At 39.9% G+C, this 23,025-nt stretch overlaps 1 protein-coding gene across 1 annotated transcript in view; it reads right to left on the bottom strand.

The window, feature by feature from the left end:
- Positions 1-15,726: 15,726 nt before the first annotated feature.
- The window catches only part of trabd2b (TraB domain containing 2B), a 62,787-nt gene continuing 55,488 nt past the window's right edge, over positions 15,727-23,025 (bottom strand). The window contains exons 5-7 of the mRNA XM_079351002.1: positions 20,218-20,314; positions 17,524-17,808; positions 15,727-16,578 (exon numbers count right to left, since the gene is read on the bottom strand). Of these exons, the coding sequence (XP_079207128.1) occupies positions 16,344-16,578; positions 17,524-17,808; positions 20,218-20,314 (617 nt within the window). The 3' untranslated portion in view covers positions 15,727-16,343. The remainder of the gene's footprint in view (positions 16,579-17,523; positions 17,809-20,217; positions 20,315-23,025) is intronic.

The following is a 23,025-nucleotide window of genomic DNA, read 5'->3' as shown; positions in this document are numbered from 1 at the left end:
CCCAAAAAGAAGTGGAGGGGAGGAGAGCAGCGGCAGGCCATGCAGATGAGAGAAAAGGTGAAGTAAGGCTTCAGAACCTGGGACCGCGGAAAACTGTCCTAAAGATTATGGCGGGACCTCCAAAACAGAAGAAAAAACACCTGCTTCACTGCTGCCAACACACTCGGTCAGACTCAGAAATACCCTCTGGTATTAAATCAATGTGATCTGTATTTTTTTTATTCATGTAAGTGTTTTGCCAAATGCAGTTTTAGTGTAAAATGTCTTATAAATTAATTTCCTTTAAAATAATTGGAAGCACCACTGAAATGATGCCAGGTCTGGCTCCATTTCTGCTCTAGATTTCCTTCTTGGATGAGGTGAAGGGGGCTTTGCAGCAGTGATTTCCAAATAATTAAATCATGTATTTATTCAATAGGCCCGGGGCAAAGTATTGATTGTCAACAGATTGAGTTACGCTTCGAGTCTTTGGGAAGTCTCAAAAAACGAGACAACCTAACCAAGGGCATGTGTGGAAGAAGTCGTTTGGCCAGACAAATGTATTCAGATTAAAATCATGTTGGTTAGGTCATGACAGCTACTCCTTTGCCTTGAGGGGGAGATGTATTTAATCAGTGCTCTCAGTTCTTTCTGTAGTTGTGTGAGTAAGTGTGACCTCTTAATATTTCATGATGCTCTTCTGAGCTTCTTCAACAGTTTGAAAAATCTTGTGGAAAAATATTTGTTCAAAAGGATTTCTAAATATTTTTAGTTAACTGCATAAGATATGATTTAAGAGAGCAGCAAAATGTTGGATTATTCAATGCAGATGCGCTCCAAAACTGGTGTTGATTTAAATATTTCATGATGTTTCATTTTGGCCTGTAGAGAAAGAATGATTTTGGCCACAATATGAAAACTCAGCTAAAGCTCAGAAGGTGAGAATTATGTTTAATAATGAAAGACATTCACAAATAGTCTTTGAATTCTTACAATCCTCAAACATACTGGCTTTTCTCTGCCAAGCACAACTTCAAACATCCCTCCACATCCATACTTTATTGGGCCTGACGCACTCTGTGAGAAAATTACATTTGACAAAAATAAATGAATTCCAGCACAACTTTTCACTACAGCTCAGCCGGCTTTCAGAACTGAAGCAATTTGTAATGATTTACATTGCAGAGTGCATAGGCCTAACTCAAAGGTAACTCTGAGCTTTGTGGGGCTTTTTTCAAAAAAAAATTAAAAGTTTACTAAATTTTCGTATTGTATTTTTTATTGTATTGTATTTGTAAGAGTTATAACCATGAAGTAAATACTAACTAATAAAACATCTATTCGTTGTTATTATTGTTTATTGATGTTATAATTTCTTTTTTTTCTTATTATAGGCCTACATTTTTGCACAAAACGTATTATAATTAAATGTTTTTTACATTGTTTTTTAGGCCTGCTGAAAGTAGTAGTGTGTAACTTTAAAAAAACACATTTTAATGTATCAATCATATTTTAATATTTGTTTAACTCATTATATTCTTCATTTTTTAGCCCTATAATTGTTAATCTTTTTTTTTTTACTCATGCCTGCTTAATTAATCCAGAGTCAAGCTCTCAATTATATTCAATTCAATGCCAAGTTCAATTTTAACATAGCTTGTTTATTTTTTTGGGGGGGGGAAGTAAATTTGATATGGTGGCCCAAGGGGAGACGGTGTGTGAATCAGCCAGCACAGTGAGTGACTGAATGGAAATGGAGAACATGTGTTTCAGCTTTGACTGCATGATGCAGGTTTCACGTCATTGTGTGTGCGCTGCAATGATGGACAATTGTTTTCTTAACCCCTTCATTCACCTGTATAATACCGTTTCTCTGTGTTACAATGAATGACATTTAAATAAGGATAAAGAAGGATTAGGGATGGAAAAAAATCTGAATGATAACTGGCTCTACTGGACCTTGAAATAAGTGTAAACCAGTCAGATCGACCTTGTTTGCAGCAAGAAAAAAAAACTGAATTAGCCGTGAAGTTGTGACTATAATGAGCGGATCTGGTGCTCCACAGCCTGGCAGCACGCGGACAATTAAAGCAGCCTGATGACTCTATATCAATATCCCTCCGCATGTAACAGGGTAATGAGTATGCTTTACGTACAAAAAGACAGGGATAGGGGGCTCTTGTTTCATTTTCATCAGAAATTTGTTCCAGATATAGCCTACATTTCAAACTTGCTTAGGAGACAAAAAAAAAATGGTTGAAAAGTGACAAATATATTTACTAAGAAATAACACTTTTTTGGGGGGAGTGCCTAAGTGAGCCCAGCTTCTTGCTAGCTAAATGATTCTTCTTTTCAGATGCTAAAATTGACATTTTCCTCCGTTATAATTATAGCTGTGTGTTGACCTCCTTGGAGGAAAAAAAGACGCTTGTTGAACCACCATCTCGAGTCTGTTGTTGTGCATGCGATGGGGCACGCGGGCCCAGTTCAGGCCCGTTTACTGTGGTTTCAGATGAGGACAAATGCCATATGCGCTGTCTGTCCTGCAGCATGCACACGCTTCTTGTAGGGCACCCTGGAAAGGAAAAACAACAATTAGACATGACTGTGTGTGTCCCAACAAACGAATCAAAGGGGTTGTTATGTTTGTGGGAAGATGACGGGTGGGTAGAGATTGTCCCCCGTCTCTCTCTCTCTCTCTCTCTCTCTCTCTCTCTCTCACTCTCACTATACCCCCCCCCCCCCCCCCCCCCCAGGGTGAGCCCCGAAAGCTCGAGTCACAGATGGGCTGTAGTTTTTCCACTCCTCTGTCGCTACACCCTCACTCTTTTATATCCTCGTTCAATTCAGCGGAATTTAATTCAATTAGAAGTTTTTTTTAAACTAAGTTGTCTTCTTATAGGCCATCATTTCCTAATCTTAAATAAACTGTCTAAATGTGTAACCCAGACGATAAAAAAAAACATCTTCCTGTGTGTCCCTACGCCTGCATGTCTCAGACAACAACAACAACAAAAAACCCCCACAGTTGTTATGGGTTTTCTGTACGTGAGGATGTGGTTCCTCTCCAGCAAACATAATAACAGGAGCAAACATCTTTCATGCCTACGTCATGTTGTCGAGAATAAATATATGACACTGGTGATCATTTAAGATACCGCGCACGTTTTATTACGGACATAAAATAAATAGAGTGTACAACACCGATAACGAATTAAAATGAAAAAGGGAGAATCCCAGGGAATAAATGCATTTGGAAAGATTTTTGACATCCCACAGATGATTATAATAATATAGGCCCAGCCTAAGTTATATCTGACCTGCATGCATCAACGAGTTTACGAAAAACGTCCTGTGGGATTCTTCTTAATTAATCTCACATTTATTGCGTCCTATTTTTATATGGAAAAAAAAATCAAGATCCTGGATAAGTGCTGTGTCACCGTTAGGCCCATTTCACAAAGACAGACGTGCCTCTTTCACAAACTTCAAACATAAAGCGCACATTTGTGAGCCTGTAGCGGTGCAAACCTCGGCTCTGTGCAGCTTGGCAATCCTGACACCAGAGGGGCTGAGGCTGAGACATGGTTGTTGTAGCCTACTACTCCTCCACCTCCCAGGCTGCTACAGAAATGTCTAAAGCTCCAGAAGTGCATGGACTCTGAATAGACGGGGGTTCAACCAAGCGGAGGAGCCATGGGGCCCCGTGTTTGCAGGCCTCCGGTGGTCGAGACGAGGCCGTGCGTGGGACTGCATGTGGGGCTCCCTCTGCATTAGGCAGTAATAGGTTTGGGATGACTTAAACGATTTGTTGACTGGGACAATAAATCTGTTGTGTGTTTCTTGGCATGCTGAGGGGAGGATTACAAGTTGTCACACAAAGGAATGCAAATTGCAAGCCAAACTCTCCGAGAGGCCTGTGGAGTAGCCAGCTATTTAGAGCATTTGTGCAAATCTGTGCTTCTCTCTCACTATTTTATCATTCTCTATTAGTACTAATAACTGTGAAGGGTCTGAGAGTAGCCACTGTATTCATCTCAAATCAATGGCTTTCCCGCACCAGGCCCTATACACCTCTACATTTGCATTCTATCGAGTGAGATGACCAGCAGGACAATCGGCATGAAGTCTCTTTCAGGCGGCCAAATGGAAAGCTTGAAACCTAAATGACTTTTTTTCTGGATTTTTTTCCCCTAAAAAACACTCTACATATTCAGTTTATTTTCTACACAGGGTTTCTCCCTGTTCGAAATCTGAAGAGGTCAAACGACAGATAAAGATTTGATCTGTTTAAGTCCGTAACTTCCTAAACAGCGCGACGCCCTCAGATAGCAGGAATAATAGGATTGAAAAAAAGAGAAAAGAAAGAGATAAAATAGTATATGCGTATAGACTCACATTAATTAGATGATAGAAAAAGGTTTAGCCTATAGGCCACTTTTTTATTTGTTTTATTATTATTATTGTTTTGCTTTCCGTTTTTTAAAATATATATTTGAAAGCCTATATGATAGGCCTATACCCAGCCTACTTATTGTGTCTTTTTCTGTATTTCACTTCTGGTTAACGTTTACCTCTAAATGATTTCATTGAAGCTGATGACAGTCTCTCAGCAGAGGGAGAGCAGTCTGTCTTCATTCATACCTCCTCCTAGCGACTGCAGCATGAATTGCAACTACATCAGCTGCTCAACTATTCAGCCGCAAGAACAGCATTTCACCCCTGTTTGTTGTTTCGGTTTTTTTTATGATACCGGACTATAGGTCACGTGACGAAAAACATTAGGGTTTCAATGATTTTTTCCCCCTTCTCTCTTAGTGTCTGTGCCAAATGTGTGTAGTGGCAGCAGATGTTTGGACCAAACCGCAGGATACGGATCATCACGGAGATAGAGAATTATTTGTCTCAAATCGCAGCGGTAGCAGCTCTGACCTACCGCTACGAAACATTACTGTCCGATGGAGTATCTGCACGCACAGGACTATCACCCTGACCAAAAGTACCACATATGAGTCGTAATAAATTATTCCATTTAAATCAAGCCTGGCTAATTATCAAGTTTCCCTGTTTTGTCGTTTTTAACGCCATAATTCAGTGCATTAACAAAACATTGGTTCATAATAATAAGATAAATCCTGCAAAATGTTCATATGGGACTGGCCTGAAGAATTATTTAGTATAAAATTATCACCTGTGTTAAACTTATTTATACATTGGCTCAAAAAAAATAAAAAAAAATAAAAATCAGCACTTTCAGAAAAAAAAGGAAATGAAGGGGGACAAGTTGTTGACTAATTTATTAAAAGACTTTTAGGCCATCGTCCTCTTCCTTAATTTCTATACACTCAATTGTTTAAACAAACATTGGTGCATTCTATTGAAATAGTATTTTAAGTATAAAAAAACACATGTATATTTGTGTTAGGATGCAGCTTATCTTTATATCTCTTATCTCTATAGACTGCAGTATATGTTATTCCACCCTGTTTTGAACCCTCTGTGCTGTGTTATCCACACTCTTTAATCATCACTGTTTCAAGATTAAATTTGGTAAGATGAAGCTGCTTAAGAGGCTGATCACCTGATTCCTGTAATGAGCTCTGATGGTTGAGTCAGTTTCATGTTTTGACTGACTGAAGAGTTGTTTTAATTGGCGTTAAGTCTGGAAAGTGTTCACACACATTGTTAATATGCACACACACGCACACACACCATTTCTGGTGCTGTACAAAGAACTGACAATGCGCTTCACAATTTCCATTGTTTTCAGCTGTTTACTCAAGGTTACCATAACTATCTGCCTTCTCCTCCACTCCTTTACCCAGCACAGAGATGGTTTAATTAAAGAACAACATTATCTTAGGGCAGCTGCACTCCTTGCAGTGAGGAATGCTTTATTTTCAGTGCTGCGTCAGGAGGTCAGAAAAAGAGAGCATGCCGCCTACGTTGGCGGCTGCTCATCCTCCTCCATGGCTTATGCAGCTTGTCCTCAATAGCTTTTAATGGTGTGATTGTAAAACATCTTGTCACATGAGGGAGTTACGATGATGTTTTACAACCCCTTGCTTTTAAAGATGAGCGATGATAAAGCCTACCGTAACTTTAAAACAGGCTTAGTGTGTGCAAAGAGTTGCATAATGCAAACGACCATTATTTTCAAATGCACTTCAAGACAGAGTGTGTGGGTTTGTGTGTGTGTAGTGGCGTGTATCATAAAGTGTGCACTTAAATGCAAGGCCGCAGAAAGATACATGCTGCACACGTAGATAGGACCACATTTACTGGATGACTACCAGAATATAACAAAAATGAATTGATATGTAGCCAAAAGAAAGGAGATCTTACCCAGGTTCAGAGATATGTCGGACATGAATGATCTTTGTGAAAGATTGAAGCAACAATAAGAGAATAAATGGACAGACAGTCAAGGTCAAAGGGCTCTTTGGGGGAAGAAATTGAGCTGTCCCTGATTATTTTCAAGAATGATTTTACAAGGAGAAATCTAGCCTTTGAATCCACTGTTACTAATTTGCTTTTCATTATCTCCCTTCTTTCAGTAAATGCTGGTGTTTGAATGCTGATCTGTTGGCCAGGTGAACCCTAGTTGCCAACATGATGTCTGAGGCCAGCCAGGAGGGCGGACCGATTAAACAAGATTTTTTTCCCCTTAATCAACACGATCATAACCTCTGCAGAACAAAAGCACCAATATCCATTTCCAAGGAAAAGGGTGAGTGCCCTCTCTCTGCTCCCTATTCTCGCCCTTCCCGCCCCTCGATGTACTGTACTCGTTACCCTGGTAACCCCATGGGCAGAATGCAGATCAGGGGGACCAACGAAGCGGCCCCTTGTCTCCCCTTCACAATTCACCCTGATGATGACTAACACTTTTGTTCATGGAGAGGGCAGGTGGGAGTTACAATACGCTTCAAATCATTGCACCCTTTGCTCTCCCCCTGTAACCCCCCCTCATCCCGTGTTTCTTTATCATTTTTTTCTATTCATATTTCTTACATTCATTTAAGTTCTTTCACTCAATCCCTCCATTTTCTCTATTTTTAAATGTCCTTTCTCTCAATTTTAATTTGTCTGTCCACTCAGGGCTGACAGTGAGCTCACTCTCAGCAGATGTGGCAGTGGTTTGCGAGAGGTCAGTGTTATCTAAACAGACCCATTGGGCTATTTGCTATAGCACCCTCCATCAGACAGGAAGCTCTGAGGAATCAGCCCATCACTTCAATCAGCCACAGCAGAATACAATGAATTTATAATGGCCAGAGCCAGGGTGAAGAATGAAATGAGATGAAAACGGAGAGAGAGAAAGAGAGGGACAAAGAGGACAAGAGAGCAAAAAGATGGAGCGTTAGAGAGTGAGAGTTCAGTTGTCAATGAGCCCTATGTGTGGAATTGTGTTGTTTGTTTGCGGTGTGCAACAAACAAGTGGTTGTTGAAAGTGAGGCGATGGACTGTGACTCTGTTTGACAGTAAACTGTACTGTTTATGTGTGTAAGAGGTTACTTTCATTCACATGTACTGTATAGCGTTTTATATTGACAGTTTGTGTACATACAGTAGAGGCTCCATACAGCAGTTCACATGAATGCATGTGTGTGTGCGTGTTCATGTTTGCACACTCGTGTGTTTATTGGCCTGTGTGCAAAGAGAAGTTGTAATCTTATCGCTCTGCAGAAGGTAAGTACATGTGACAGTAGATATATACAAACTCTCGATCGATATCTTGATAGATTGTCAGATAATGACTCCTCAGGCTGATATGGACAATTGCTTCAATGTGTATGTTTTCCTGGCATGTTTGCAGACGCCTTGGCTAAGCGCCACCATCCACAATTCATGGTCCAAGAGCTGAACGCGGTCCAGTCTCCACTTGGACTGACTGACTGCTGCCCTCCCCCCCCCACACACACACAAACACTCCCCTTCACAGCCTCCAACCTTTGACCACATTAACCGCTGCAGTTAGACTCATCTCCCTGTCTTCTCTTATCACCTGGAATCAAACATTAAATGAGGGAGGGAGCCGGAGTTACACTACTCATAAAGTCAGAGAAATATTGCTGTCAAAGACGAGAGCGATAAAGACAGTGAGAGGCAGAGAGGGGAATTAAAACATACTCATCAAAGACTTTCAAAACACACAGAAAGAGAATAGTAAAATTATGGAAAATCTGTAGAAGAGAACATAAGGATGAGGCGAGAACAAAAAAAGGAAAGCTAAAGAGCGAAACCACGCCATGTCACATGAGAAGTCTCATCCTTCTTCTTCAGGTTTGGCGTCTCAAACGACCGGGGCGGAGTTCAGCTGTAGACAAACAGGCTATTTTATGAGTACCATTCCGCAATTACCTGTTACCTTGACTGTCGTGGTTTAAAGAGCGGCCTGGCCTTGGAGTTACCTGGATACACCTGGAAGAGAGTGATAAAAAGAGCTGGGGCGGGGGGTGTTTAGAACATCAAGGGTGGGGAAAGAGCTCCTATCTGAGCAGCCAGAGTCCTGCCCCCGAAAACCTCCATCTGTCTACTTTGCAATGATGTCCGGCGCCTTTGACTGTCTGTCTGTCTGTCTGCTTGCAACTAAGTCTGTCTGAGTCAATGTGTGCTCCAATAAAGCCAAGCAGTTTCATCAGCTACATTTTTATATGCGGCTTAGTTCTTCCATACACACACAAACACACACACACACACACACACACACACACACACACACACTCACACATTTCAAGATCTCAGGCAGGTGGTGTGCTGATAGTGATGGCTGGGAAAATATTTGATGTCCCCAGCTTGGCCGTTTAACATTCTCACCCTGTGCTCTGACCTTAAAGAGTGTGCATGCATGCATACAGCGTGCAAGGCTTTGTGTTTGTGTGTGTTTTGTGCTCTCGTAGATCAGCACAGTGCAGCTCTATGTGTTTGTTCTCTTAGCTTTTAGCCCCAGTTAGCAGCTCATACCCCCTCTCCCAACAATCCTTTTCAGAAACACACACACACACCACCCACAGACACTCTGGCCTATTAGCAGGACTTATCAGTGCCCATTTGACCTCCACCTTCTCCCTGACCTCTAGAAGGTGGAGGTCTCCGTCCCTTGGGGGGGGGGGGGGGGGGTCAGCAAGGCGAAAGTGTGTGTATGTTTGAGTGTGTGACAGGACGGGGGACAGCTCTGCAGCCTGACTGTGAGCAAACACTGGTGGTCAAACACATGGCCTCCTCCACTCCCTTGTGTTCTCTGTCTCTCTCTTCTCTTATTCTAGACCTCCTCCACAAGCACTGAATCTTGTCATTTCAAATGTTTGAATCTGCTCGATTTCATATTTGGGATGTTTTGAAGAATTCTACTTTATTTTACATCACCACTGATAGTGAAATAATTAGATCATAATTAACTGGGCCACGTCAACCCCTTTGAGCCTCCAGTAAAATGTAGTTTGATACTGACAAGATCTGATTTCCAGTGTCTTTTCTCCATGCCGTATTTTCCTCTTCTTCCTGTTTCTTTGAAGTTTGTTCTTTCAGAGCCACTGTTAAAGTATCTCTCTGTTTTAATCTACTGAGTCCTCTAAGAATACAATGTTAAATTGTCCAGACTGCCTAAAAATCTGCCAAGCCTTCAAATCTCTCCCACTGAAAAGCGTATAGCACAATCATACATTTTTTTTTTGACGAAGAAATATACACAAAGAATTTTTTTTTAATATGTGTAATATATCTCATGAGATTCACTGGAAAATACAGGTATATCGCACATTTCCATTTTTCTAAACCTAAAACAGTGAACATTGACTTTAATCTCTTACCTCCAACAATCGGGTATCCACGTATTGGATGATGAGGCATTCATGGAGCCAAATGCTTGCGCTTTGGAGTTAATTTTTCAGTCCAGACTGTGTGAATTTTAAAGAGGAGCGAGATATCTGCTGTGCAGAGAAAAGGGGTCTAAGTAAGAGAATCAGAGCTCAGGGAGAACTCTCTTTTTTTTATACACTCCTTCATATTGTGTTCTCCTGCAGACAGGCTCTGCAATTGAAAGCGAAAAATAGAGTTCTTAATCAGCGGACCTTTCCCCCTAGCCAGCTCCTGGGTCAACTGATGGCTCACACTGCTTTGTAGCAAGTGAACAGCATAAAATATATGTTTATGAAAAGAAGAATTAATCACAGTGGGTATCTTTAGATAAAGTCATATTTGTTGTTTTTTATACCCTTTCTCCAGCTCTGTCTACGAGGGCTTTCATGTGGCTGTAATTACCATATTTCATTAGCGTGTTGAGTGTCAACGCTGGAGCATCAAAGCGGTTTGCTCTTCGCATGTGCAGCGACCACCGCCAGGGAAGTACACAACTGTCAGTTTTTTTTCTCAGAATAAATTCGCCCGAGCCTGTTTTTGAGTGCACTCTCTCCCTCAAGCTGCTGTCGATATCAAAGAGAACCCATTCCGCATGTGAAGTGCCCCTTGTGCAGAATAATAAAGCAGTGCATCATGGCAAAAAACTGTGAAACACAACACTCTCACCAGCATCCCTCAATGCACACATGAGGACACACATGCACATATACACATGGTATTCCTCTCTCCTTTGTACCTACTTTACTCTCCTTGGTTTACATTCACTTCTTCTAGCTCTACACTCAAACCAAACTATTTTGCTTTTCTCTATGTTGAAATACTCAACGAGTAGTGCAATATGTCTTTATCAACCATTCTTATACTTACATTTTCAAACAGATATGCATACATTTTTTGCTACAGTGCAAACTTTGAATAAAACCAACCAACAACATTCTTCAGGGAATTTTCTTCAAAATGTTAAATATATAACCAATAAAAATAGTATAACAAAAAGATCACAATAATCTACAAAGGCATTCCAGGATATATGACTCTGTCTATAAACTCCTAAAAACAAATAAAAGAGACCTATTGTTGCAATGAAGACTGGGAAGATAACCTGTGTAATTATTTCTCTCAGCTGCGTTTTTGAGCATGCTCAGTGACATCTTTTAGCGTATAAACAGGCATAAACAGGAGTGCCTGGGGTTAAAGTAATCAGAGAATATGATCTGTAGTTCTTATATAATATATAAGAACTATATAATATATAATATATAATATATAAGAACTACATTGATAACAGTGATATTCAATAATCACAATTTTAAAGAGCACAACGTGAAGTCATTTATTGTATTTTTGTCCAGTCAATCAGTTCAAAACAAACTTTTTAAAGGTTTGTTTTAAGGACTATTTATGCCTTTATTTAAAGAAAGGACAGTGGATAGAGTCAGACATCCGGAAGAGAGAGAGAGAGAGAGAGAGAGAGAGATTGGGAAACGGCATTCGGAAAAGGAGCCAAAGGTCAAATGCAACCTTGCGCACACTAGCCATTAAGCAGGATGGGCACACTAAACCCCGAGGCATCCCCCACCCCTCAATGCAAACTTTTTATCTATAAAATTACCAAAAACATCACATTTACAAATTCAAAATCTGGAACTGTCTATTGGGTTGCATTGTCTCGAAAAAAAATCTCCACAACAATTTTTTGATCATCAAAACATTTTATATTCAATTTTTCCAGTTTGATTGATTTATTATTAATTTATTGTTGCAATCTTTCCACCATGAAAAGACAAAAATAAGATAATACAAGCTTAGTCCTTTAATTATCGTCCCTTTGTCATTTTAATTTTTTTAAAAAAGGAGACACATTTACACAATTATGCAAACTAAAATCTACACACTGTAAATTGACCCCTTATTATGACCATAGCTTTGATATACCAATGCAAGGAAAGGCACCAGACGCTCCCTTGCCTGGGAGACTTGCACCTGACCTGCGTAAGACTCTTTACAAGGCCACACGGCTCAAAGCTACACATCTTCAAGGGGAAAGGGACAATAGATTACAATAATGTCTCAACCAGCACAAACAGAGAGGAGCTTTAAATACGCAGAGCTCACCAAACAGTGCCGACTTGCTTTACTATCAGCAGGATTATCTGCCCGGAGAAGAGCTATCTGCCCAGAGCTAAACACTCTTTTGTTTTCCCAAAGCTTTACAGCTTCCCTCGGCTAGAGGCAGAATCAAAGCTTTCAGTAAAGCGTGTGGTAACGTTTAGGACTTGGTTTGGGTTAGACAGACGTCCCTGCAACTTACAATTACACATCCAGGGTTAAAAAATGTCATATTCTGCACATCCTTTAGCAGCAACCACACAAAGCTGTTGTGTGGCTTTCTGGCAATTCCTGTGTTTGTTTTTTTTTTAGATCTGATGGGCTTAGAGAAAAAACTATGTGTTGCTGTGAATGTGACAGTCAACCGTTGTGTTGGCTTGTTTGAGAACAAACTCCTTGGGTGTGTTCTCGCTGCGAGCTGCGTGCTAGCTGCAGCTTAACAATCAAAGCGACACACACTTGAGATGCTCTCAAGGTCTGCTGCAGCATGAGATCGATGTTCACCTTGGCTGCTGTGACTTTATCGATCTGTCAGCGGCTACTACGATGAAATGTGGTAACATTATGTTTGTGTGTTTCTTTCACTATTGTGCACTTATTTTATGAAGCACTACGCCACGTCTTCTATCCATTGTTACATTGTAAAGGAGAAAGTATACAGTATATGTCAATAGAAGTGGCTTCCAGGCCCAAGACCTTAGAGAAAAGTTACAACAAATGAGCTCTTATCTCGTTCTTATTTAGCTCAGTGACTTTCTGAGAACACCATAACATCCTCTAAGGGCAAACAGCAGTTTGATTCTTAATCCTTTTACCAGAGGTGATTTTTAACTACTTCCTGGTGCCCTTTCAGTCAAGTCAATGGGTCTGAATCCTGATCTGCTGCAGCCATCCTCAGGCACAGTAAGCCTTAACCTTGGAGCCTTAACCCCTCAACACCCCCCCCCAGAAAGGTTCAGGCCAAGAGGGAAGGAGACTGGGTTGTTGGAGGTGTGTGGAGAAACCGAGGGCCTGGCACATTATATGCTTTAACATGACTGGCAAATCCAGCCTGGTTAAACAAACTTAACCTTCATTTGTGAAACGGTTCAAATCAAAGGGCAAAAAACGACTTGTGCAAGTAATTACCACCGGGGAGGAGAGCAACAGGGCAGAGGAAGGATGGGGAGGGGGGTCAGTCTCAGGGACAGCTAGGCGTTAACAGGTTGAATGGAGGAAATGGGAATCATTTAAGGTGAGGGGCATTTTTAATGAGTTTGCTCAGAAATTGATTTTCCACTGTAATCTTTTATTTATATGCGGCAGGCAGCGTGTCCCCTGCAGAGTGAGGGTCAGCTCTCAGAGCTCCCTGTCAAGGCCCCCGCTCGTTCAAACAACACCCCAAAGTCCAGGGAAAATGGTATTCTAGCTAAGGCAAATATTGTCCTGTCTTGGCTTAAGGGGCGAAGAAGCTGTTTGTTCTAAAAAACTCTTTACTTTTTTTCCCCCCAGCTTTTAAGAGGAGAACATTTATGAGGGGAAGGCTGTCCAGAAAGATTAGTGTTAAGTTAAAAGTGTGATGCTCCTTAATTGATATTGATCAAAGGCATTTAATCATCACGAGAGGATTTGGTAAAATGTTGTTATAACCAATTTAAAAATATCAGAATTTCACTGACTAAATTCTCGACAAAGATAACCTGAATATGTGGTTATTATACTATAATCTAAAATCAAGAAATATCAGGTAGAGCAAGTTCTATCTATGAAATATGATTTATTGAGCGTGATAACTGTGTGTATTGACCTTGCTCTTTTTCAATATTTAAAAAGGGCCAATAGTTAAATATTATAATATCTTTCAGAATCAAAAATATTTTGGGGAATATTTCCGATAAATAGAGAACAGCCACGCAGCAAAGTCAGTTATCTGAATTTAGCGAGTTTTATGATTACAGTTAAAGAGAAATGATCAAAACGCTTTCCATGTGATATTCTAAAAGTAACCAGATCATGTCTTTAACCTTTGCTGATAGAGTGAGGTGGTCGGGTCAAAAAATAACAGATGATAAATTGCAAAATCTGTCTGGTGTTATACATAAAGTTCTGTATGATATATTTATTATAATCATAAATTAACACATATATGTATGTATTATATAATTACAAATAAATTAATGTACAATTTGAACAATATATACATTATTTGATGTGTTAAATGTAATCCACGTTTTTTTTTACTTATTCAGATATTTTGAGTGAAATGTTTCACAGAACTGTAAGCATTCTGTTTGAACAGAGCAAAGCCTGTGTGTCTTCATACTCAGCCTCTGGTTTTGAGGCCTTTTATACTCGAAGGTTCAGCATCACTTTGTACCTTTCAACGCAACTGCAGAAGTTATTAAAGGATTCTTGCGCCACCTAGTGGCAAAAGTTCTAACAACAGACTTGTAACATTTTTCTGTTGTTTAAAATAAGCGCTGACATTTTATATTTAGATAAAATATATGTTTAAACAAATACATTCATTTAACTGGTGTATTCTTTCAGCTTATTTACTGTCTTGCTTCACAAGGGAATTCAATTTTAATTTGTTCTCAGTTTACAAATGACAAATTTGAAGACTATTTTTTCTGCCACATTTTCATCAGTCATGTTTTATACTAAACATGTCATCACTTGCTGAATTAAAAGAAGACAAAAAATAATAATAATTCTGGCTAAATATGTTTGATTAGAAATTCATCTCATCATTTTGGGAAAAGTAATTAATGTATCGTTTAAAATGTTAATTTCTATTACATTTTAAGAAACTAAAATCTGGGGGGGAAACGAATGCTTGCAGCTTCACAGGGACATTCAGCTTACTATCAGACTTTATAAATGTTTGAACTTTAAGCTAATTCAATTAGTAGTAGACTGTAACAACACAGTATTTTACAGGGATAGGCACTGCATTCAGGAGAGTCTGGGAAAATGCTGCGCTTCAATAGTTAAAATATAGTCAGAGAGTTTGTTAACAATGATCAAACATACTTTTCTTTTCTATCTTCTTTGTAACAAATACACATGACTTTGATCTTATTTACTTGTGTTGTTGTGCATAAGAGACCATATTATAGCTGTTTCTAATTGCAGTAATCTGCTGACAAGTTTTTTTCAGCACTTTTTCTTCCTTGTCATTGCAAACTTGTCTTACCATCTTCATGAGAAGTTGCAGTCCTCCGTTATCACATGTGCTATGTCTAATGCTTCTTCACTGCATGTGTCTTCAAACCTCTTCTACTTGTGCTGTAGTAGTTCAGATTGTAGCGATTATCTGATTGGAGAGTTTCTCTCAATTTTATCGTTGAGTCGCCAGATGGAGCTCTTGCACTGGTGATGGAGATGTGTAGGACGATGCAGGTGCTGTTTTCATCCAGAAGGTGGCAGACTGGGATCACCACATTTCCCAGTGCCACATTTAGTTTTCAATTTTTTAAAACTATTTACTTACAAATGATGTTTTCATCGTGAGATGTCTTGATATTTAATGTTTTCAAGATGATTTACTGTCTCAAATAACTAACTAACAATTGATCATGTATTTTGTTTTAAAAATCGGTAAAAGCTTTGCTTGTTAAACAAAAGAAGACACTCATGGGATTTAGAGTTTGAAAACACAACATTGTAACTTTCACACTTCATGCCTTATGTTCTTTTCCTGTTATCTATAATCACAACATGTATTTCAATTATTTGAATGTACACAGTAGAAAAATATCTGGAAACACATTTTTCACATTTATTATTTCATTTATCTTCAAAAAGCAAGAAAATATACTCCTTTCTTCCAGAAATAATAAATATACAATATTTGTTTATGAACAAAATGCACAATTTACAATAGTGGCAACTGACAACAAAGTACAGCTGACTGTTTGCATTGAACTCATTAATTAAAAGAGTTAAAATTAGTATCTTCTATTCTTATTATTTCTGTCAGTCTTTTTTCTCTCTACATTATTAACATTTTTATTTGGCAGATTATTCCACCACACCAACTCTTTACAGTTACAGGTCTTTGTTGTGTTTGTTATTATATTATAATACTTTCATGAGGTTCCACAACTCCTCCAATTTAAGTCCCACACACAGTCTTCTTGTTGCTTGATTCATGGCTGCGGGCTTAGTCCGCACATTTTGAGACACGTTTTTAAAGACTTTTTGCAGACTGAAGCTTGTTTCTTCCTATTGGCGATGGCCGACAGCAGGGTCATCCTACGTAAGAATGTCTTCCTTGGCTAAAAACCCCCAAAACATTCATCTGTCTCTTTCCTGCATGTGCTGATGGGCATTCATTGTCTGTCAGGTACATTGCACTGTTCTAGTACCGAGGCAGAAGTTTTTGTCATTGAGATAACACTGTGTTCTGGTCAGGAGGAGAACAGCATGTGTGAAAGCAGCCAGAGTAAAAAACAGGACAGTGTGACTGTGCTGTGGACTGAGGCTGGCGGGGCCGAGCTGGGGTTAGGCAGAGTGGAGGAAGCTGGACTGGGATGATGCTCTGTAGTGAAGATCTCCACCTGTCTGTGCTGCTCCTGATGGGTCAGCGGAGGCTCCACTGTCACGTAACCGTTGATTATCCTTACATTAGGTGGTGGAGTAGTGCTGGAGAAGAGGGGGACAGCACAAGAAATCCAGGTTACTAAAAGTATCTTAAAACAATGAGTTTATTGAATGCATTAATAGAATTGTGTCATTTATTTTCTAAAATCTCAAAATGAAATCCCATAAAAAGTCTCTGAAGCCGGACTATTATTACTCTGATATATCCTCACAGAGTTGAGGCAGAGTTGCAAAATAGCTTTTGTTGCTCCTTACGAAAGTATGCATCAATCAACCTACCAAACCAAGCAACCACAAAAAGGTCTTGCACTTCTGAGACAAACAGACCAACCATTCGTGCTGGCCACACAACAGCATCACTTGATGAATGTTCACTATATGACTTATTTAACATAGTTTGTTCCTCTTTCTAGTCTTAGACAAGCACACACCAAAAGATTTGGAAATAAAGCATCAATCACTGCAGAATGTCCTCAAGATAATCTTGTGTACGAGACAGAGCATATGCACTTTGTCACTTGATTTTGAAAAGTGCTCTATAAATAAAGGTTATTATTATTATAACTTATAGCTTGGGTGAGAGAACAGTGGGGGAGACACATTCACAGTATGTGTTGTCAGACAGATATTCATTCATCAGATGTAATGTTGCTGCATTGTTACCGTTTCTTGGAAACACAGCCACAAATTCACTTCTCACTTTCCCTTTGGCTACTAAGGTCTGGCTTGGAAATTACTGATGTAATCCCAAGATTTTCAATCAAACATGACTGATATTATCTGGAGGGAGAAGTGAAAGGCTGGATCTGTGAATCCCTCACATTACTTAAATACATGGGCCAATATCAATACTAACTGAGGTCCTAATCCACATTTCTTTCATTGTAGGGAGTGAAACATCAGGTATAGCTCAACCCTCAGCGCATGTATTTTAAACCAAGCCCAAGTTGCTTTGCCGAGCTAAAGTGAACTGATCATTTTGGATACCTGTCCCCAATTCGAACCCATAGGTCACTGAAGAGGCGGGTTCTCCCATGGCCGCCGCGGTGAGTTTTGTAAGGACGTTTGTGTCGGCCGAATTCCTCCAGCTGGCTCAGGCTGTCAGGGAGCAGCAAGTGAGGCAGCTCTTCTTCTCCAAGGCCAGGCATGTCCTCTGGTTCCTCCAGCTCAATCTCCGTCTCTGGTGGAGTGGTTAGCCAACTGCTGGGAGAGGCTGCAAATGTGTCTGAGCTCTCCTCTCTCCCCCCTCTGGGCTTTTCAGTTGGTTTAGTCCTAAAGCAGAAGAGACCAAATTAAGTCAATTAAAGATGCAATATTCAGAATGTTTACACTGAAAATATAATATTTTAACTAGCTAAATAATGATGAATATTATGTTATATATTGTTGAGTACTTGCATGACCTAAAATATTTTTCCAGCAGTCACCAAAATGATTTTATAGGACGTATCTTATAGGAGCCGCCATCATCGACTGCTACATAAGGAAGTGCTACTGAAAGCTGCCCAACTGTTGCTGTATGTGATGTTGTGAGTAAACGTAATGTGAATTATACTTATATAAACTATTAGCTCGTTGTTCACCTGTTTAACTTGAATACGGTCAACACAGAGTTTGTTTTCATCCGAGGTGTGGATGGAGTGGTGGAGAGAATCACTCCAACGATTCCCCATCAGCCTCGATGTCATCTTTTGTTAATGTTTTGATTAAGAGCCCCGGTGCAACAGAATTTGCATGCTGAGTGTTTAATCCCCTACTTAAAATAAAAGCCCTCAAGGTTTATTTTAACCTTAGAAAGTCTGAAATCAATTTTGACACATTCACTTCAAGCTGTGACGTATGGAAGGAAAACAAGAATTTCTTGTGTCTGTGTGCTGATTGTTTGTGAAACATGTGAGACGGTTATAAAAGAGTTCAAACCGGCTGCCAAAGAATGTTATTGTTTGTGGTTTCTGACCACTCTGTTGCTTTCCCCTTCCAACTCTTGACTTCAATCAAGGACATGAACACCACATAGGACTCCTTGCCCATAAATGCTATACAAGCAGCAGAAATACCCAGCAGGCGGCATTAGAAGAAGTTGTAACTCTTGTGGCCTTACTTTTACGTCTAAACTGACATCTGCCCAAAGCAGACCACCCAGAATCACCGGCCTCTCCTCGAAAAACGAGCTCCTCTTTCTTCCACCCATTACTCATACTTTCTCCTCTCTTGTTCTTTTCCTGTCAATATGGCTCACATGTGACTTTGAGTTTTTAATAGAACATTTAGACAACCTACTGCACTCAGTAACACTTTAAAAAGCATTTAAAAAGAAGTCCTCTAAAACTGTACATCTATGAAATCCTTTTAACACACATGAAGATATGAAAAACTGGAGGATGGATCTTAATAATTTCCACTGCTAACATACTTGTTCTTCTCCTTAGTCTTCATAAATTTAATGGTCTGGACTTCTACTTTAACAGCCCTAAAAACCATCCTGGTTAGGGCGCTGATAGCTGCAGGCCTGTGGTCCAGCTACTGTCGAGCCAAACCCTGCTTCAGTCTTCTCTGTCTGTCAGTCATATAATCACTCAAAAAGACCTTCGCCAATCGGTCCCAGTCTGAGGCTAACAGCTTTCATAAACACCTCTTATTCAACCATCTCGTGGTGTTTTCCCTCTGCTGTCACTTCACCTTGTGTTGGGGAGCTAAATGTGTCTGTGTGCCTGTACACACGTTAGTGTGTGGTCATGCGGTTGTGTGTGGGTGCAGCGTAGGCAAGTGTTTTGTGACCACAGTAAGTCAGTCCACTTGTTACATTTTCAACCAGAGCTGTTGGATGAAGCCCCACACTTTTTAAAACAGGGCGTAGGGAGATGGGCTGCTATGTTTACAGCTTTTCATTCATGAGAAGTTTGTAGAAGCCTCAGTTGACTTGATGGATAGAGATGTTATATGGTTTTAAAGAGCTTCCACTTGTTTTGCCTCCTTTTTCCATTTCAACCCCTGATTCAAGTGGCTTTTGTTACTGTTTTACAGGCCCGAGGATCAGCCCCCTAGGTGAGAGGGGTGCTGCTCTCTGCCAGGGAATGTTGCTGGACACGCACACCGAGATAATAAGGGGGATTGTTGAAAGGTTTTTTTTAGGAAATGCAGTAGGAGGTCAAGTAAAAGTGTCTCTCGTTGAACAAACTCCACTATTACTGCATGCAAGTGTATTTATGTGTTTGTGTTCACAATGGTATTGGTGGCAGCTGAGAACAGGCAAAACCACTTCTGGCAAACCGCCTTTGGCCGGCAGGAGGGAGAAGTTGATTTGGTATCAAAGGATTCCTGCATAGCTGAGCTTTATTTGTTGCTGAGCACAATTTTGACCATATCTTGATTGCACTTGAGTAAAACTAATGAGGTTAACTTGACTCCAGAAGAATATAAATGTGGACTGGCTGAGTAGTTTCTCCTGTTGATTAGCTGCATGTGTCTTTACATCTGTCAAAGTCTTACATCGTACAAGTGCTCTTTTTCAAAGTCCGTTTTACTTTAACATCATGGTGTATCTTCTGATGCATATCACACAAACTGTTCCTTTCCTTTCCTCACCGTGTCCAGTTAACATCTACGGTATAACTATTGAACGATAACTTTGTAACTAATCAATTAGATAAAATTATGTTATCCGTTATTGTTGCTGCTTACTCTGTGACTGGCTCCTGGTGATCAGAGGGCATGTGGATGATCTCGTAGCCCTCCTGCCTCAGGATGTCCAGCACACTGTGGTTCCCAAGGAAGTGACCTAACAGAAGGCAAGAGCAGAAAGTCATGACATATCTGAAGAAGCAAGACAGAGTTCAAACCAGAAGTAAGACAGCAATGTCTCAACGACTTTCAGCAGGATGGTCTTTAATTTCGTACATTTCATTTGCTTATCCCCTGACTGTTAATATTACTGGGGACCACTATCAGGACAAGTTCTTAAATGGTCATATATGACCCAGTCAAATGTAGAAAGGGTTTGGGTGGAGGTGGAGTATAGTTTGAGAACATGTAGGTACTTTGAAGACCAGCTAGGTGACACACTGAAGTGAATTGCAGAGGGGCTAACACGCATGAGGCACGTATGCCAGGAGCGTGCTGCAGCAAATAACCAATCCTATGATGTGATCAAACAATTGGCAATTTTGGGTTGTTGCAGTAATGTTCACTGTGAATGTCAGCTGGTTATGAAGTGACACAAGCAGGTTTGTTAATATCCGAGCAGAGTACACATCAGGGATCTTAGTGGTCCTGTAGAGGTCATCAAAGGGAGATTTCTTATGGGAGGAAGTTTGGTCTGAGCTTTATGTTAAATGCAACTATACAGTGAGAAAAAATTAGCAAGACATTCAGAGATTAATGCTGTCATATAGGCCCCAGATGGAATTAGTAAAGTGTCATCATTATAGTGTTGTTTGAATTTTCCATTTTCCAACATTTGAGTAACTAATAGAACCAAGTGACCTGATGCATACAGGAAAAAAGTGGGGACCCAGTACAAAACCCTGAGGTTCTCCAGTTGGGTTACATTTGTTTATGCACAGTCTTGTCAACCTTTGGATGGACTTCCAGCATATTTGTTACATAAAATCAACCAGTATAAATTGTAACAACTTTTATTTTAAAATGTTGAACTTTCTTCTTGTATTAATTTATGAAAATCCGGACCTCAGATCAACACTTGATATGTCACAACTCAGAAGCCTTCCCTCACCAAAACAATATTTTCCACTAAAGTTGCAGGGACACTATATCGTGTGAATTACAGTCCCGTGTAGACGCAAAAATGTCTGCTGACAGACGCAAAAAAAAAAAAAGATCTGAAGGTAAACAGGAGTTTCAGAAGCATGTTTGCTCTTCATATGCATGAGCCTCTTGTTGCACCGTAATGACCCCACATTGCCAGCACTCAACCTTACACCTCCACTCCACCCATCTCCCTCTCCATATGTATGATTCCTTCGGTCTAACTTCAAACATGTGGGCCTCAGCCTTACGCTGATAAAAGCTTTTCTTTATTTCTCCCATCAGACGATAATCCTGCATGTCACTCAACCAGCCATAAACTGTAATGTAGCCTGATATCACCCTTGCTTCCCACACACACACAAACCCTAACAATAGAACTCACAAATATTCACAAACTTACACATGAAATATTTGCAGACACACAGGAATTCACACACTCACACACCTCACCTTTCTTCTGAAGCGTATTCACTCTTGCTAGCTCTTTGTCAGGGCCCTCTGCACCCACTCTGCTTCTCACCCCTTGCCAATTTTATCATTATAATGTTCCTGATCATTCCTGAAAGTCAAAGAAGGAGGCACGCGGTTTTACACTTTCTTGGCAGCAGAGTTCAAAGGCAGTGCTGGGATAGGCTGCAGAGTGAAAGAAGGGTTCTAACAACAAAGTGTTGCCGGGCAAGATCAGATGAGATTACACAGAGGGGGAGAGTAAGGTTTTGTCTGTGTGGAGGAGGGTGTATATATTTGTATGTGTGTTCCTGTTTTGCCATACAGAAGACCACTTCGCTGCACGATAGCAGACGTAAGGACATGTACAGTGTCCTTGTTTTGTAAAGAGCATTTTAACTCCCTCATTACTGCAGTTCGCATTTACTACTGCTATTGGATGCCTTGGATTTCTATCTATCTATCTATCTATCTATCTATCTATCTATCTATCTATCTATCTATCTATCTATCTATCTATCTATCTATCTATCTATCTATCTATCTATCTATCTATCTGTCTATCTATCTATCTATCTATCTATCTATCTAGCTATCTAGCTATCTATCTAGCTATCTATCTAGCTCTAGCTCTCTCTCTCTGTCAATCTCATCTATTTTACATTTCACACTCTCGTACACATGATCTCAACATGTTTTAAGTCCTTGCTTGAGGCAGAAATTTCCCTCCAAAAAGAAACAGTCCATTGTTTTGAGCCTTAGGAACCTCTGCCAAGGATATAAGAAAGGCTTACTCTGGATCTTAGAAATCTGTCTCCTTATGAATTGACAGTTGGCTGGAAATTGGATGATACACTACCCTTTTCCAGTGTCACAATTAAGGCCCGACTTATATGTGATTTTTTTGGGCTGATACCGATTTAAAAAAAACAAAAAAAAAACAATATACCTGTGGATATTTTTTGTAGATCGATGTTCAATCTGTAGAGATAGATAAAGATATAATATACACATTTATTGCACTGTTTGGCCAAATGGGGATCAAACACTTGTAGAAAGGATGTATAATAAGGACACACAAGCACATTTACTTGACACTAGAGTGTGAGGCCTTGTTGTAATCCATACATCACACCTTGTTTGTTAAAGAGAACTGTGATTTTAATACAATGATACTGATGAAATAATATTTGACTGGTGAATAAATCTAGAAATGTATATTGCATATATGCGATAAAATTAGCCGATACCGATAGTCACTGGATCAGCGGCTGG

Source organism: Symphodus melops (genome assembly GCF_947650265.1).
Source record: "Symphodus melops genome assembly, chromosome: 8".
NCBI lineage: Eukaryota > Metazoa > Chordata > Actinopteri > Labriformes > Labridae > Symphodus > Symphodus melops.
This window is presented reverse-complemented; position numbering and strand designations above follow the sequence as displayed.